The sequence below is a fragment of the Cinclus cinclus genome, chromosome 2 (assembly GCF_963662255.1).
Source record: "Cinclus cinclus chromosome 2, bCinCin1.1, whole genome shotgun sequence".
In the NCBI taxonomy this organism is placed as follows: domain Eukaryota; kingdom Metazoa; phylum Chordata; class Aves; order Passeriformes; family Cinclidae; genus Cinclus; species Cinclus cinclus.
Genome location: NC_085047.1, coordinates 28470081 through 28488917, shown reverse-complemented (window position 1 = coordinate 28488917; position 18837 = coordinate 28470081). Strand labels below are relative to the sequence as shown.

Genomic DNA, 18837 nt, shown 5'->3' with positions numbered 1-18837 from the left:
TGGGAATGCAACCTACTGCCATAAAGGCACATGCATTGAAAAAGGACAGAAACGACTGAGCCAAACACCATCACAACATTTATACAAAAGCAGCCCTGAGCAGCTGTCCCAGGCCCTTCCTTGCCTGACAGAGTGTCCTGCTACAGTGCACTGGTATCTAGAGGAAGATTTAATTTAGGGTTTGGGGGTTTTCTGAGAATTTAAAAGATTGTTTGAGAAAATGGTTCCATGTCTTTCAAGTGCCACCTGTACAGAGGAGAGAATATAGAGGTGTTTGTTTTTTTTTTTTTCATTTAACTTCTTTTTGCTTAGCAGAAATAAAACCAGAATATCCTTATTTTTCCATGGAATTAAAAAACCCCACATGTATGCTGTGCTCAGGGGAATACTCTGACTTGTCTATTCTCAGCTGCAGCAAAATCTTTGCAAGGGGAATACATCCTCACATATCACATCTTCCAGGAAATTGTTACTGGGATTTTTACAGAACAGTGGAATTAGGACTAATATAAGTGATTTTCTTCATGAAGTTAGGAATCAGGATAGTAACAGTATCACTTGTTAAGAGGAATGAAAATACCCAAACCTACCAGTGACAAAGATCAATATTTTCATAGCAAATATTTGCATTCATTACTGAAGAGTTTTGCAATTGATTGTCAGTGTCTTGGATGCTATTTATAGGTTCTTTCCTGGTTTTAAAGTAATGAGTAATTGATCTGTTCATTAAATACAAACAAAAGTTGACCTTTTTGACATGGAAATCAATATATTCTAGGGAAAAAAAAGAAAAAGTGGAATGGTTTATATTTTCCTCGCTTGGAGAACTCTAAAAGTTTTAATCCCAAACACCAAACCTAACAGAGGCAAATGGAACTATTTATAACATTTGCCAGTTGAAGACCATCATCTTACATTTTAAGAGAAATCTGTCACTTTCAAAATTATGTAGTTAGGAAAGCATTCAAAGCTTTGAATGTCAAGGGAAATATACAGCAAAGGAATTATACTTACAGCATGAATTTGTGCACAGTAACATCACAGGGACACAGAGACTAAACACGATACTGATGGCAAATTTTCCTAACACTGTGCTGTGGATATGCAGCTTGCAGAGCATTCCAACCATGGTGGCTGTGTCTCTGCTCTCATGGACCTCACCCCAGGTGGATGCTTGACCCTCCCCGGAGAAAGTTCTGAAATTTATTGCCCTGAAGTTGCTAGAATTAAGGCAGTGTAACCTGAAAGGTTTCATGGAATTCCCACTGTTACAACACTGATGGAATGGATGGCAAATAAAGGCTTGAAAAGAGAAAATAGATTCAAGACAGCAGACCTGGATCTTTGGTATTTCCAGAATATAGTAAAGTTGAGGCTTATGTTTTAGTTTAGTAAGTTTTAAAAACAGAAGGGAACTGTCAGGGCAGAACTATTCTCCATGTTGAAAAAGCAGAAATAATTTCTGTAAAAATGCAAAAGATCTTTGCAATAAGAATATATCAAACTTCCATATTTAATTGTATGACTCACTTCCTTTGACTTACACAAGCAAACTGTCTTTACATCACTAAAAGCTCAATTTGGACTTAGCTTGTGAGCTTGCACATATGTTTTTTAATGAAAGACTTCACAATTCTCTAGAACTGAAAGCCCAGCCTGGACTATCCATTCTGCTGAAGCACCCTTCATAACACTGACAGTTCATGAAAGAATAACTTGTATAACTTTTATACATGGAAGAACCCAAGGATAACGTGGAGACAAAAGGCATAATGGAAGATAATGAAACTGTGGCACGGCAACAACTCTGCCTCCACACCTTTCTCACCTGGGCCACCCATGGTGCTGGGGACCTCAGCTGTCATTGGGGTGAAAGTTCAGAGATCTGCAAAACCTGAACCTCCAGGGGCACTGGAATGGAAGAGCAGGCCATGGGGAGTGACCATGGATATAGCAAAACACTTTGTGTTGATCTGAAGTAATGGCTAGCAAGGAAAAAAAGCTAAATTTGAGTATGCAGGCTTAACTAATGCCTAGAGTACAGTGTGAAACTCGCTTCACCTGGAATCAAATCATCACTATGATTATCAAATCATTATGACTAGACATTCAGTGACTGGAAGAACAACAATAATTTCATTGAGTTGTTTGTTTTAAAAACAAGGAAAATTTGCAGAGTCTTATAAGAAATCATGTCAATCCTAGTGGAACCTCTCAGAAAATGTACTCCAAGGCAAGTAAGGAGCATACATTTTAGATCTAGAACAAGTCCTCTCTGCAACATTTTTACCTGCTCCTCTGCACAGACAAGAAATATGGCGACAAACAGAACAGTTAGTGGGGACTATGGTTTACCATAGTGACTCTAAGTTTTTTTTCTTGCTATACAAGTCTTACCAATTACACTGATGGCAAAGTAACTTCAAACACTATCAAAATTGAAATGATTTACAAGAAGAACCAGCACCATCAGCCCCTCCCTGAGAAACCAATCAATCAATCAATCAATCAATCAATCAATCAATCAAGCTAAAGGCTTTTCCATGTGCTATGAAAGCCTGGCTGTGAAAAGCCATGGCACACAGGAGCCTTGTGAAGCATGACCCCAGGACTGCTGTGCCATGTCAAAGGAATCAAGTGAGCATCACTCTGGCTTGACTGCTTAGGCAAGGAAGTTTACCAGAAATTATCCACTCTGCAATATGGAGAGTACTGGCAAAAGGAATGTGCTGGAGAACATAAGCTGTTTCTGAAAACCTGCCAGAGAAGCAATAGCCTCCTCAGAGAATTAATTTCTGCAGTTAACTACCCTTGTGATCAAAATGAATCCCCAGCTGTCTTCCTTAACTCAGGCTTCTACCTTAGTAATTTATGTCCTGTCCTTTTCTCAAGAGATGCAGACAGCTGACTATTCCCTTCCTCTCTGCAGTACCCTGCCATGCATTTGAATAATTTTGTGCTTTTTTTCCCAACATTTTTCTAGATCAGCAACCAGGTTCTTTTTCTGTTTCCTTGGAGGCCTAGGAAGCACTGCCTTAAAAACTACACCAACCATCCCCTTGGCCATCATTACCTATCTGACATCCACATGTGGGCTTCAGACCCAAGAGACTCAAGAAAAAGAAGAGTCAGTGATAAAAACAGAAACCTTCCTCTTCTACCCCCACCTTGCCACATGGCAAGCAAACCTCATGGCCACATTTACTCATCCAGTGCAAAAAACCCCAATGTGTTATGGATACAGCACTGCTGGAGATGGCTTAACAGCACAGCCATAACTGACAGGAGAAAAATGATACAGACTTTATATAAATTACACAGCAAACACTGCAATGCTCAGCACGACACCAGGTGAGTCCTCAGGCAGTGGCCTTTTTTCTAAGATAACTACTCAGTATTATGTTTCAAGACCTCAACTATAGAACACTGGACTTATCTGGAAGTTTCCATGAGTCTATCTAAAATGCTTTTTTTAATGGTAATTTTCAAAAGTACCTTTGATGAATTAGAAAAAGTTTAAATTATATAGTATATACCAACTACTGTGTATTTTCCAAAACAAATTGGACAAAATCATGCAGATGCGAGAACAACTTATCCCTGAATAACTGTAGTCATCCTATGCATATAGACACAAAAGAAAAACTTCAGGTATAAGAGTATACTGGATCAGTTAAAATGGAAATTGTGTTGCACTTGCCATAGAATTTTGATAAGGTTATTAAAAATAATAACTAGTTAAGTGGTTCGTTTTGCCAGCTCACAGCAATATTTCAATTCAAGTGCTCTGTATCAAATTTTAACTACATATAACCAAAAGAGTTAATCCAAAAGCTAAGTGCTGAAATGGAATTGTTTTAAAGGAAAGCTACAGTAAATTCTAAGTTTTTGTTCTTAGCATTCCTAGAGAATTACAATGAACAGCAAAATCTTGCTAGGATTCCTTGTTCAGAGGCAATTTTGTAAAACCAATATGTAAATGGCCTTGCTAGAACAAGGTGATTAGGCTGGACTAATTAAAAACTACATAGCGGGAATAAAAATGATAGTAAGAAAAGGAAGACAGTTCTCTATCATTGCTGCTGGAAGTAAATGAATTGCCAAATACAACTCTTTGTTGTATTCACTCTGTCTTTATTTTCATCCCATTATGTATGATGGAGCCACAGGTGGACATACGTATGCAGAATGCCCAGATTCCTGTATGGATGCAGACAAGAAGAAAAAAATGGCAGACTTGGCCAGCAGAAGCCAGAGAGAAACCTTTGAAGAATGCAAAATGGCTTTAAAAAGAAGTGTTTGGAAAAAAACACAAAACAAAACAACAAAACAACAGCCAACAACCAATAACCAAGAAGTATCAAATCTGAAAGACTTCTGCTAACACACAAAGCAAGGAGAAATGTGTGCATCTGTGCACACATCCATGTACCCACCAGCTACACAAGTACAACCACACTGAGCTCCCTCCCACAGCAATTTTATTCTTATTCTTTAACGCCACTGTTTTTTCTTTAATTTGGGATTTTCTTTAATCTAAAATGACAATTAAAAATTCAAATTAAATACATATTTTGTTTTCCCATGCAGAATAAAAAAGCAGCTGTTTGGGATCTATTCATGTACACTGCAATTCTTGATCAGATTGGGATCTCTGCAGGTTTAAAAATGATGATGTTAGCTCAGGCTGAGATGGACTATTTTGGGTCTGTGCCACAGTACAGAAGGCAAACCAGTCGAGCCACACATTTTCCCCAGGAAGCTAAAGAAAAATTTAATCCCTATTTCAGTGTTTCTGTGAAGACCTGCAAAAAAAATTGGGTGCTAGTCAGAACCCAGAGCTGGAACAGACCAAAACATGAGCAAATGGCTACAGCCCTCAAAGAAATCCACTAAGCTTGGAGACAAAACACATTCCCATTCTACAGAATGTTATCAAGGATTTTATTGGCTAAGAACAATTTGCGTTCATGTGTATATTTATTACTGTTTAAAAGCACAATGTTAACTTGATAATAAAACATGTAGTTTATACTCTGTGCAAGAAAGCCTTATCAAAGAAATATAAACACTAACTCCTAAAATCTCAAAAAATTTCTTTTCAAAAGGGACTTGAAGTTTAGATTTTAGAAGCTCAGCAACAGAATTTCCTGTATTTGTGAGTTTGTTTATAATGCCAATGAATTCTTATATTATCTCAAGAAATATACTGCTTAATCAAAAGTATGTAAAAATAAGATTGTTTAGAATCAGTGATGATGGAATCATAGAGTAGTTTGGGCTGGAAGGAACCTTTACAGGTCATCTGAGACAACATGCAACATTTCAAAAAGCATAAAAGAGGATGATGAGGAGATAGGGAAAAACAGGTCTATGCAGCAACAGTAATGATGCACCACTCCTCTGCTACTGCTACTGGGCTTTTGAATTATTCTGCTATGAATGTGGGAGAAATCTCAGCACTGTATGAATTTGAGCAGTTTGCAATATTTCAACCATCAGACAACAAGACAACTACCCTGCCCTTCCCTCCCCCTTCCCCCATTTCCTTCCTATGATTCATCATTACAAAGACAATCTTCAAAAATGTTTGCCTATATTAGGAGTCCTTCTGCAGAAGTAAAGAGGTGAGAGTCAGCAAAATCTTGACAATCAGCTCACTGGAACGAAGTCAGAAGAATTTATTGTGTGAAAGTTTGTTGAAAATAGACTTGATGAAAATGCTGGAAACACAGTTCCTATTGTACCAGGAGGTCAGATTTGAGTAAGTAGAGTTAGAAATCCATTGTAAGGAGAGAAGATCCACTTATTATTCTGATATATGTATATCTTACAACTATTTACCAAAATGTATTATCTTTTAAATAAAATCATATAGAAGAGGTTGTAAAGAGCAGGAACTGGAAGCATTATTAAAAAAAATCTCCAAGTATTATCAGTGCCTTGGAGACAGGCCTAAAAAAGGTAAGAACCATTTACTCCCACACAAAGGCTTTTTTTTTTTTTGATGTCTAAGAAGACCTTCTGAGATAGCAAACTCTAATCGAAATTCTACTCTGGTAGAATAATAGAATCTACCAAATTCTAATCTGAAATGCTGCCTTTCTAGAAAGGATATAAAATATGTATCTTGACTCACCTCATGAGAATATAAAAATAGAGGAAATAATTTCTTGGGAATACATCTATCGTTTGTTGCAGCATATGCTCCTAAGTAGCCAATACATTCTTAGCAAAGAGGGGAATCTTCATTTTATTTCGGAACAGCTCAACCAGAAGACTTTGATCAAAGCCATTTTCACATTAGAGAGAGAATTCTTATTCTCAGCATATTCTTTCTCAAATCTTTTACCTTCTCTTCTTCCTTTCCCCTCATCCAGAATAAGAATCTTTAAAGCATCGTACCACCTTCCACTACATTTTTTAGTAGAAAAACCTTTAGAAAAACATCAAATCACTTGACAGAATGGTGTGTCTAGAAATTCAAGGTACATGAAGAACAGTGGAATGTCAGTCATTCCCGGCAGATCAGGCAGTAGAGCTAGAACTCAAGAAACTAATACCAACTGAAAAATAATTTAGACAAGCTGGACAGAAAGCTTTGCTTTACTGAGAGATTGCAGATAATCAGAAAATTATTTTAGTCAACAGACCTGCTGAAAGGTGACTTGTAAACAAATCCACACACTCAAGGAAAAACTCCAACCATGCTCCATCACATTACATGCTAATATAAATTACTCTGGAGAATGCCTGGCTTGCTCTTGCAACAGTCATTTCACAAACTTTACTGAAAGTTTTACTACTGTTTAAGTGATACTTTTAAATAAGAATTTTTAATGCCAATTAATTCAATTTACTTCTCAAGCCTGAAAGGAAGTTAGATGATCATCTCTAAAAGAGATACACCTTTCTATTAAACTTGATAGGTATTGTAACTAGCGATCTATGACATAAAGTGAATCTTTCATGACACAGGTATGCAGAAAGCAACATCATGCCATTGAAATATCACTGTATTATTAAATGTTTCATACACAAGAGTCAGTGGGACCTTAGGGGGCTGTGGGCTCTGCCTGCCAGTTACCCTATTTACTGTGGGAGGGTGGGAAGGAAGAAGAAAAAAAAGCATAAAAGGATTAGGTAATACTGTGGCCTTGGCAGGTACAAGTAGTGCTGATATTGCAGTGGTATCTGCAGACAAGAATTCCAGAAGAGTTTGGTACTACACAGAATGAAGAAAAACACTTAGCAATAGTAACTACTGTGGCAGTGGTATATTTTCAATCAGGAGCTGTTACACAGCAGGGTCACTTACCATGTTTGTGTGGCACATAAAGAGAGCTATATGAAAGGGTTATGTTCATAATCAGTCATTAATGTGGAGGAAAAAAAATTTCTATTTTATGCTACCATAAAAATTAAAAAATCCAATCTAGCCATGTGCCACTAAGAACAAAGGTATTTGAAACAATTTGCATTTAAAAAAACAAAGGTAGACAATCTGAGCGATATAATTCCCCTTGCTCTGTCATCATTAACAGGTGTGGAAATTATAGAGCACTTGTTCCAGCTGTAACTTGATGCAGCCACCCCTTCAAGTGGGCATATTAGGATACAAATGCTCCTCGGGTCATGGTGTTGCTGATTACCTATCACAGTTTAAAGTGTTAGTTAGCTCAAGGCAATAACCAAGACATGGATCCTGCTGAACTTACTCCCTTTTGCACCCTTCTTTCGTGAGAAATTCGCAAACACCTGGCAAAACAGTCATTGCCACCCACCTTCTGTGGTGACTGGGAGAGAAATCTCCATGCAGGCTGCAGACTGGGCTTTCCTGAAGGGGGGCCTGCCAGGCCCTCGGCGGTTTGCTCTCGACACGTCCGCACTGGAAAGTCGTTTGCCTGAACTGCAGCTCTGGGATGTTGGACTTGTACAGTGACCATTCACGTGATCTGGAAAGTGAATGCAACAAATGCTAGGTTAAGTGTCAGCTCCCAAGATTTAGAATGGAGGAGAGATGTATGTTCTGATACTTGAGAAGGGGTTAAATCCAATCTTCTGTGATTTGTTTTACCAACCCATCACATGTATGTAAAAAATAACTCACCATATCTATAAGGTATAGTTTGAAAAAACCCGAGGGCCATAGAACTGGTAGGCTCTTAGAGCTGCAGATCCTACAGCATTTTGCTGACTTATGCACACAGGCATTTACCAAGGTACTGCAGGTAACACTGGCACCCCGCTGTTGTGTCTCCTAAGAGATACCAAGTCAATTTGAATGTTTTCTTTCCTTTTTGCTCTCAAAACAACTGCAAGTGTAATTTACCACAGGGTAGAATTCCGAGCTAGACATCTCCCCTGCCTGACTCAAAGCTGCATGATACAGGCCACTATTTGAGATAATTACAAAAATAGCCATAATATTGTTAAGTATTTTATTCTTTATATATCACATAGATTTATTTTACTTCTAAGGAAGCTGACTGCTGAAAAAATTGATTTTTCTGCTACAGTTCTATAGAAATGAGGCCATGGTCAATCAGCACAGCACTTGATGCTGTCTCATGGGGTGGGAAACAAAACATCCCTGCTTCAAACTCTTACTGCATTTGTCTGTTCTTTGTCAACAGGTCTTTGGACCACAACATCCACTGATCAGCGCTTGGATCAGAGCTGGAGTTCAGAATTGGACTGGACTGTAAAATATTCATGTGATATTTTTCTTCCTCTCTAATGCCTGGCAAGACAACATGAGGAGAATTACCAAACACAATTTTCCCTTCAAAGGAACGGATGCACACCCAGGTATAAGTGAATTATTTTTGGTTAGCAGGTTATTTTAAGTAAACGGCAAGTAATAAGCAAAACAAAAGTTCAGGTTCATGCAAATGCACTGAGTATTTTATTCAAAACTGTCAAAGCTCAACACTATTGGTAGAGACAATCTTGGAGTTTCTGCCTTAATTTTAAATTAAGGATTATTTATATCTGAGAATTTTCTTAGTCTTTAAGAGTCCACATTTAAGTATCATATTCAGTCAAATCTCTTTGATTTTATTGTATCCAAGGCAAAGATGAATGTTCCTGTACCAAGAAAATTTATTTCTTGGTTACCATGCATGATAGTGTACATTCTGTAAAACTATTTCTATATTCACCCAGTATTCTGGTCTTACACTGAATACAGTGTATAGTGTGGTACATGTAGTCTTTGAATGTGCAAGTCATGTCCTTTACATGCGAAAACAGTTCGCTCTTAGTGTACAAAAGTGGAAAAAATATTCAGAATTATAAATTAGAAAGCAATTTAGTATCTGTACTGTGTAACAAAATAGCTCTGCAGGAGACACAACTTCATGATTCTTGTCATTTTTCATTAATACACAGCTATTAACTGAGCTAACAGCAGATGTAAAACTGATGTGGATGACTCATTCCATTTTTAGTTAGGATATTTTCCAAAATTTGCTGGAACTGTTTGTATATTTCAGTGGAAAGTCCTTTGAGATCAGGGGCTTTGTTCAAGGACACAGGCTGACTGTTCAACCTCAGCAACAGATACATCCTCACCCAGCTGCTTCCTTTCTTCAAAATTCAGTTTGTGGGAAGGTGTTTCAGCATGATATCTAATTATCTCCAGGGGGAATCCTAGGAAGTGGTGAGGAACATAACAGAGTGAAAAAAATCATATTCTATAGAAACATCAACAACATTCATGAGTCCTCTCCCCTGAGCATTGTACAGAATGGCCAGAACACATGCAAACTCCTGTTAACTATGCCACAGTTTAAGAGAAAGGCTGCTATTTTTCTCTAAGAATGTTGGCTTGTCTCAGTTACCTTCAAAGGCCCACACGAAATCATCATTAGGATCTGGGCACCTAAATCCCTTTAGTTGTTTTGACAAAGCTTTTTTGAATAAGCAAAGCCAGTTCCTGGGAAGAAAAAAATCAGGCATCATCCTAGAAGCTGTGGGGATTATCCCTTCAAGTACTGAAGTTGGTGCAATATTAGGGAGTGCTATAACGATAAGCAGAAGAGGGATTTTACTGATCAGCTACAAACTTGTCTGCATTTTAACACTGTTCTGTTCCTCTGATTAGACACCACTTTTTTAAATGTATACAAGAAGAAATGCAGGTCTTCAGGCTTTAGTAAAAACACATGCATTGTACAAAGAGTAAGATAATTATAGGAAACATAACTGATTTTTTTTTTTTTTTGTGGAGAAACTGAAAAGAATCCAGCAGATAAAGACCACTCAAATCTCTTGCAAAATTCCATGTGTGTATTTAAAAATTAACTACTTACATTTGTTAATGCTATAAGCTCTGTGATACAAAACAATTCTAAAGAAAGGTTATATGCTGTTTAAGAAAGGGTTCCTTACTGCATTATCTGAAAAAGATGAAGCATGCAAAAAAAGTGACAAGAAAAAAAATGTACTTTTCTACAGTGTACTTTCTAAGGGATAACGAGAATGTTCAAGCTCTCAGCCTTTCAGAACAACTGCTATGATTTACTACCCCACTGAGGCCTGAGTCACCCGATTCTCCTTTGCCATGACAGATGTCCCCTAACCACCCAAAGAACATGTACACGAGGCTTGTAAAAACACAGCTTTTATTCCAGCTTTGTTTGATTTGTAAGGAAAAGCAACATTTTAATTTTGCTGGATTACTGCTTTTTGTCACATGGTCACTGAGGCTCTTCTCAGCTCAGAAATATTAATTGATATGGAACATTAGTAGAAACCATGGACATGAATGTTCTTAAGCAGCAATGCAGATTGCTCTGTGCTATTGACACAGTAGTGCAACAGCTCCTCAGTCTCTCTTCTTCTGGAGGAGGCAAAGAACAGTTGTTGCTGAAGAAAACACTGCACAAAATACCCCTTTCCCACCACTGCATTTGCCAACACCTCCTAACCCCTTCCCATGGGTGCTGCTGCCCATGAGGTGAAAGGAATTAAGAATTATCCTCTTCAGTACTCCTGGAACCCTTCAGCCACTCCCACACTAATGCAATATATTTGGGCATCAGGGTTTAGGGCAGCTTATCCTTGAAGCAGTCTCCAAACTGTGTAAGAGCCATCACACTATGCCAGGGGAGCAGTCTTGTCTGCTCCCTGTGGATAGTGAACTGAATGCCCAGGGCTCAGTTGGTAGCTATTCTGATCACTAACTTAAAAATTTAGGGCTCATGCAAGCCATTGGAAGTAATCATAGGCAATTACCCCTTTAGTCCATTTAATACTAATTTAACTGCATTGGTTGAATAAAGCAGCAGTAAATCATTGTATGTGTATGTGATGTATTAAACTATATAAAAGTTCATCACTTAAAATTCTGTAATGTTCTCCATGTGCTGCTTCTACCATGCAGTTCATGGTTGTTTGCCTTTGTCCAAACCCATATGAATTAAAAATGCTTTATCTGTCCCTGTTACCAAACACTAGCACCATTCAGTGTCCTGTGCACCCCACAAACTGCTTTAAAAAAGAAAGAACTGTGCTGGATGTAAGGCAAGAGTGTCACACAAAATACCAGCAGGATCAAGAGGAACTGAAGAAGTAACATCAGTTACTGTGAACCTGATGACACTACTGAGAGATGTGATGTGCAACATGACAGCAGCAAACCTGCAGGGCAGCCTCAAATTAAGCCAAATGTTTTTGAAGCATGTTGCACAGGGAGAATATTCTATATAAACATGGTGATTTTAGTTTACACACAGTAACATGTATATCCTATACTGATTTACCAAAATATGAGTATTGGTCTAATACAGATACTCAACTGTGACGGACAAAAGACTCTAACAATTTAAAGTAAGAAAGTGTTATGTTTATTCACCACGGGGCAGCAGCGTGAGGTAACCCTCCAATGCACCCTGCAAAATTACAGGTGATCACAGAGTCTATTTATTGGCAAGAGCTTCAAACAAATGCATATTCATAATACCAGTCCCTCCCATTCCTTGCTTCCTATGGTAATTAGTTTGAATGGCTATTAACGATGCGTGGTTGGCTTCTTGAATTAAGTCTGGGGTCGTTTTTGTGGGGAGGGGTCTTAAAAAGAGGAAGTAAGTCAAGTCTTCCTTGCCCTGAACTCTCAACATTTTCTATTGATGACACTATAAATGACTTCTGGGAAAAGCTCCAGTTTCTCAGAGAATAAGTTTCTGGTTGCATTGTTCGTGTTTCTTGGGATCTACTTACTAGTTTCATCTTTTCCCATTGCAAGCACAGCTGAACAAACATAAAATGACAGGCAATTAATTATTAAAGTTTTAGATAACTATCTCAAGCCTGGTTTTCTTCTAACTTTTAATTATTTTCAGGAAGGCCTATTTATCCATTTGCTTTTTAATTAATTCTAGTAAATAACTAACTTTTAACTGAAATCCTAATTTTTCAAAGATTAGTGTTTCAACACAACCTGCTTGATTGGAAACTTAGAAATTTTAAACAACTTGGTGACCTCTGCAAAAAAGAAAAAGAGACCAACAATTTACCGGTAAAAAGATGAACACTTGTTAAAGCCAAATGCAATGAAAATGTCAGTAAGAAAGAAACACTAATTTTCAGATAATGCCTAGAAACTTTTTGCACTTGACACAAAAAATCAGGAAAGAATATGAGAAACTAATTCTTTCAATTCTAACAAAATTCAAGCAGAAAAACTAGCTGAAAACCTTCTTACCAGTGATTTGAAAAGAGGTTTAGACAAAGGAATGTAAATATACATAATTAGAAGCACTATAATACCATCTTAAGTTGTAAGGAAGTAATCAATAAAAGAAAAGGTGAGAACCAGAAGAAAACCAGAGAAATGCTTTAGCGTGGAATAGAAAGAACCTGAAAAATAAGCCTCAGGGAATCTTCTCAACAACGGTTGAAGAATACAATATTTGCTGTTAAAATGAAGAAAAATCCATCTCTTTCAACTGGCGTATTTTTGTGTATTATCAATAAACTAGATTTTGAGCAATGATTATGGTAGTGACTTATGGATATGCTAAATGTAAATGAGACTGATAGTACTGTAGATTTAATCAGCATATGCAGCTTGATAATGATGATGCCTTGGCAAGAGCAAACAGAGCTCTGAAGATGGCAGGAAGATTGGATCAAGTCTGGCTGACAGGAAATAAGATGTTACTAAGTAGAAATGAAAAGTTTGTCTGTGTGATGTTTAACCTGATGACTGTCGTAAAATATGACTAGCCTTCCTGAAATGGTATATAAACACATGTAGCTCTAAAAGTTGGATCCTGATCACCATTCAGGAGTCCTTGTCTCTCTCTCATTGTCGATAGTGACTAACCTTTATTTTTATACAGCAAAGAGATACACATTCGAATTAAGAAATAAAAAATGCATTCTCAAAACTGTACAGATGGCCTAAAGAACAGTCTCAGGTTTGCCTGTAAATAACCAAAATTAGTGTAATAGTGTGAATATTCATTAGTGAGAACAGAGACTGATACCATAAAATTTAAGAATTTTAAGAAATTTATTTTAAAGAAATTTCCTTAAGAAGTCAGAATCACAAATTTCCCTTGGTGCAGTTCTGTCAGCCAGGCAGGAGAGAAGGTGAAAGCCCTGGCAGAAGAGGTTAATACAGAAGCACTGTCAACAAAAAATGTACATTTAACATCATGTCTTCATCAGTTTGAAGAGGAAGGAAGAGTTGTCCTAATGACATGCTGATAGAATATTTAGGTCCACTCTAACACTATAATATGCTGTGGTTGTCACATACTGCCTACTGCCTGTGTAATATAATGGTATTCTGCTTATGGCAACAAAATCCTATCATACACTTGGTTCTAAAATCACCATATTTTTTGAAAGCCAGATGAACAGATGTATTTGTCAGAGAAACAAAATACTGTGAAGTGGCTGAAAACATTAAATGCATTGTCAGATCACTGACAGATTCTCTTTTAAAACTACTATTTTTTTGCCTGAAATGATAAAAAAGTGAAATGAAAATACAAAATAAACACTCTCCAAATGAAAAACACTGAGAATACATTATCTTATGTCATACCACCTTCTCTATATTGCCATACCTAAAAATCTGAAACCTGGCAGTGCAAACCTAAAACCAAATCTAGCTTTGCTCCCACAGAACAGTGGGGAAATTTTGGACTACTTGGATCTAACTCTGCTTCTCAGATTCATCTTCTGAATTTCAAGTGATCATGTAACACCACACTACTGGACTGTCCAAAAAAGTATATAGCACTCAGTGTTCCTCTACAGAATAATCTGACATAAATGGTTGCTATGCTTTGTGCAATAAACAGGTAAACATAAGACAGAAAACTTGACTGAATTCTGAAACATAAGCATGAAACATGATAAATCCTGAGCTGCACAGAAGACAACACTGGAGCATGCAAGCAGAGTGGATGGACCACAAGACCACCTGGATATCAATTACTTGTCCAGCATCCCTTAGTGTAGCATTGCCCCTGCATTTTCACTATGGAAAAAACTGGCTTTCATTCTCTGGTTTTAAAAATGAAAAATGTTACAACCTGAGAGGTGAAAAGAGATCCCAGAATGGAAGAATACCCTGTATGTGTATGCAGTGCATGAAAGGATTGCAATATGACTAACCTTTGAAGTGCTCAGTAAGGAACTCTTCTTTATGTAAAACCAAAGAACTTGGGAACAGTGAGTACCTGTTGCACTGGAACCTAGCAGTTGCATATAATTTTGTTATTACCAACTCCTAAGTGTATGAGGATTATTACTGCTGGTTTTGTTATTCCAGCTACCAAACAAAGTATTTCATTGCCTTTCCTTTGTGATGAAATTTAACTGCATTACTTATAATCATTTTAGTATTTTTTGTATAGTTTAAGGCTCTTATCTCTCCTTTTAGCTACTTGCTGAAAAATTCCCAAGTAGATCAGTTTGTTTACTTTTCTTTTTCTCATCTGGAAGCATTACAAGCTAGAACATAGCCCCTTTCTGCTGTGAAATATTACCACAGAGCACATGTGTATTCTGCTATAATTGAATTATCCTGTTGCTTTTTAAAAATTCTTGTTATTTGGACTGGTACAGTGATAATATACCCATTAGATATATAGGTTCTCTTTAAAAAACATTTAACTATAAACATTCTCCTACCTAAGGAAGGAAAAAACTGGTGCTGTCATACACCTGACCTTCAGAAGATGAGACTTTAAGAGACTCTAGTAGGGTCCTCAATACAAAATATCAAAATCCAAGCCTCAAGATGTCAAATAGCTGAAAGACTAAATGTTTAAAACCATTTCTGTAAAAGTGAAAGACTTCAGTCCACCTCACAATGCTTTGCACCTTCATAGCGATCCAACTTGAAGCAGGAACAGCAAAGCTCATCCTCCACTGACTGAGCAAGAGCATAACCAGCTGCTTGAGGGGTAAAATCCTTCCCTTGTCTTTGGCATTTGCCAGGCTGCAGATAAGTGCTGTGAGACTTGACTGGACACTGCCCTGACCTACCTGGTATAGCCTGACCTGCTTTGAGCAGGATGGGGGTCTAGACAACTTAGACATGGGAGGGGGGGTCTAGAAGTCCCCTCCAACCTTGATTATGCTGTGATTCTACCTAGAGGCAGAGTTCAGATGATTCCTCAACTCAGATTGTACTTTCAAATAGAGAAGGGGACAGAAAGTTCCTCTACCCTTCTGGAAGAGACATACACTGGACAAACCCAAAAATCCTTATCATGCAAAAATACAAGTAATTTTCAATGTATATTGCCAGATTTAAAGAAAACAGTTGGTACAGCTTGATGTCTGGATTCTCATTTCTACAAAGTCACACCAAGGAGGAAAGCTACTCACACAGTTTTAAAATTTCTCAAATGTTCTTTAGCCTTGTAAACAGAGCTACAGATCCAGATAAATCAATACAGACTGCTCCACCTGAAATCTACCAGCTGGTCCAATGCAGTAGTAAGCAAAAAGAGATTAAAAGCTTCAAAATTGCATGAGTGCCTAATGCCTGCTGTACTTTGAAAAATTAAAGCAAGAATTGCTATAACTCCACTGCTCATTCTTAAAATGGAAATGAGATTTCATTTATTCAGGCACTGTTTTATAGGCTTGGGAGCATCCAGGAAGTGGTGCTTCCTTGACAATGAAATACAAAGGCATCAAATGGATATTTTCCTATTATAATTTTATTACCATATACATAAATCAAACAGATGCCACAAACCTCATCCAAAATGGACAAAAGAAAGTACAAACCCATAACCCCAGGTCCTTAATCTGATCCTTACAATTATGTTTTATGAACCCAACTTTCAGAGTTAAAGTTCTTGGGCTTCTGCATTGGAATATGTTTCTCAAACCCCTGAAGAAAAAGAAAAGTGAGCTTATTTGGTAATTTTTCTAGATTTTCACTGCTGTATAAAATGGAAGACATTAACTTGACTTGGCAAAGAACTTATTCACTGCTTCTAAGTATCTGCAGAAAGCGTATATTAAAATTTTGAAGATTACAGCTTAGCAAGAAGAAAAAAACCATGTCTATTTATATTTGTATTTACTTTTGTTCTTTCACTAATAATGTCTAGGTGATGGCATAATTTCTTACAGTCAAACCATCTGTTCACAGTAATTCTAGAAAGTCAGCAGTTACTGACTCTCCCTCATCTTTAGCTATGGCTTCTGTCTGGCTCCCTGTGATAAGACAGAAGCTCTAAAATCTTTTAGTGACATGAGCAGAAATATTTTCTAAAAGAAAAATACAAGGTGGTGCTTTAAGTAGCTGGTGAAGCAAAGTTAGAAAGCTCTCATACCAAAACAGTTCTATATGTCTGGATATATGTCAGACTCTCCACTTGATTAAATTAAATTAGGATTATCCCCATAATTAATTTCTGTGAAAAACTGCAAGGAATTGAAGATGATCTGTTCAGAAGACTTTGGGAAACATCATTAGGTTTAAAAATAAAGATACAACTGCCTCTGAAGGGTAATAGAGAAGTTGTACAGCCTATGCAGCAGCATTGTCATGTCTTCCTTCTGTTCAACTCAAATAAACATGGGGTTTCTGTGACCTGCAGTAGCTAAAACTATCAAAAAGTTTTGGTGTATCCTTTCATGTGGCCCATCACTCATTTCTGTGTGGAGATACAACATCCACAGGTGACAAGTGCTTCAGCAAGGAGAGATAATAATCACCACATAAAAATAAAAAGAAGCTGAGATCAGTTTCATCAGTCATATAAAGGTCAAAGTGAAGTCCCAAAGTACCTTTAGGTCATGAAAATCCTGCTGAGGTTTAACAAGAACACCCTGATTCATCATATCACACATTATTCCCCTAAATGATAGCAAACTACTCCCCAAGCATTTTCAGTACTGGCAACACCTCCACCTGAAATAGACTGAAATGCTACTTAAACTCTACTATTTACAATTCAAAGCAAAGTGAAAGCAAGGACATTCCACGAGGCAGATCATAAGAAGGGAGCAGAACTGTAAGCTGCCAAATGCTAATGTATGTCCCAATTAGCTGCAGTCACTGCTGGGAGTGGGCGATGTATCAGCATTCTCTAAAAAGCTATGAGTCAGAGCCAATGGGATGCATGGACAATATTTTATAATTTCAAAGTGGTGATCTGAGTATCTTTACAAGGAGTGTGGATCAAAAATTACTGTCAGCCCCTGAATATACAGAATATTGGGACAATCTCAGGCAACAGCCAAACAGTGGACAAATAATCTCCAAGAGCTCTGACAGTGTGGCCAGGTCATTTTGGAACAGAAGTAACTGAAATGCGGTCATCACCTTTTCCAGGAACTCTCATTTAAATGTAGCTCCTTAGATTGAGGAAAAGAGGCTCTTCCCAGCTTGTTGCAAACTAAGCAATCTATAATTCAGCACAGTTTTAGTGGCTAGAATAATTAGCAGGAATATTTTGCCCTTATAAGACAGTCATGAATGAGACTGGGGATTCTTCTGTCCATTATTTTTTCCTTTTCTAAGCATCTCTCTGCTGTTGATTATCCATGAGTATCTGCCAGTTTATACATTGAATGCCACTTCCACGTGCTTCATCCTTAGCTGCTGGGTAATCTGAGCACAGGATACCTGATTGCTGCAGCGCTAACAACAATCAGGATGCTTTAGTGACAATTTGATCACACCTTTCAGTGCTTACGAAGCTTTTGGAATCAATAGGATTCCACTAGTTTCTGCAAGACGTTGAACTAGACCTTCTTAGGCTTATTTTAGTTTATACTTAACTTGTTCTATACTATTAAAAATAATGAATACAAGCAAATAAAAGAATGGCAGAAACATGACTACTATGAAATTAAAACTACAGGCAGGATTATGTATTCCATTAATTTTCTGAATTCCTTACATACGTAATAAATTTAAAATGGATCACCATGCTTCCTACTCTTTCAGGTTGAATTTGTTTAACTGCTGGAGCTTTTTACCCAGCTTCCCAGTCCTTGGGGTTTTCTGGGGATTTTTTTTTTGTTTGTTTGGGTTTTTGAAAATATAAATCTGCCTGCAATTTGCCTATATATTCTAGGCAAAGCTTTCGATACTGCCTGCTCCCAACATGATTCCAGGAAAGCTGATGATAAGGTAGTTTTTTCTCTGATATGCATAATTTTATATTACACAATAAAGCTCTCACCAATTCTAATTACAATGGTATACTTCTTTCCTTTTCAAAATCCTCTAAATTCAGTCTTTTGTCCATGAAGTTTCTCTTTTGCTTGTCTTATGCTTCAGGATTTAAACTAATTTAATGCCATGTGTTCTTCAAGACAATGTATTTTTAATAATGCTAA

General features: G+C 37.3%; 1 protein-coding gene across 2 annotated transcripts in view; it reads right to left on the bottom strand.

Moving 5' to 3' along the window:
- STXBP5L (syntaxin binding protein 5L) overlaps positions 1-18837 on the bottom strand; it is a 185788-nt gene that overhangs the window by 9535 nt on the left and 157416 nt on the right. For both annotated transcript variants that reach the window (XM_062513006.1, XM_062513015.1), the window contains one exon: positions 7785-7955. In XM_062513006.1, the coding sequence (XP_062368990.1) occupies positions 7785-7955 (171 nt within the window). The remainder of the gene's footprint in view (positions 1-7784; positions 7956-18837) is intronic.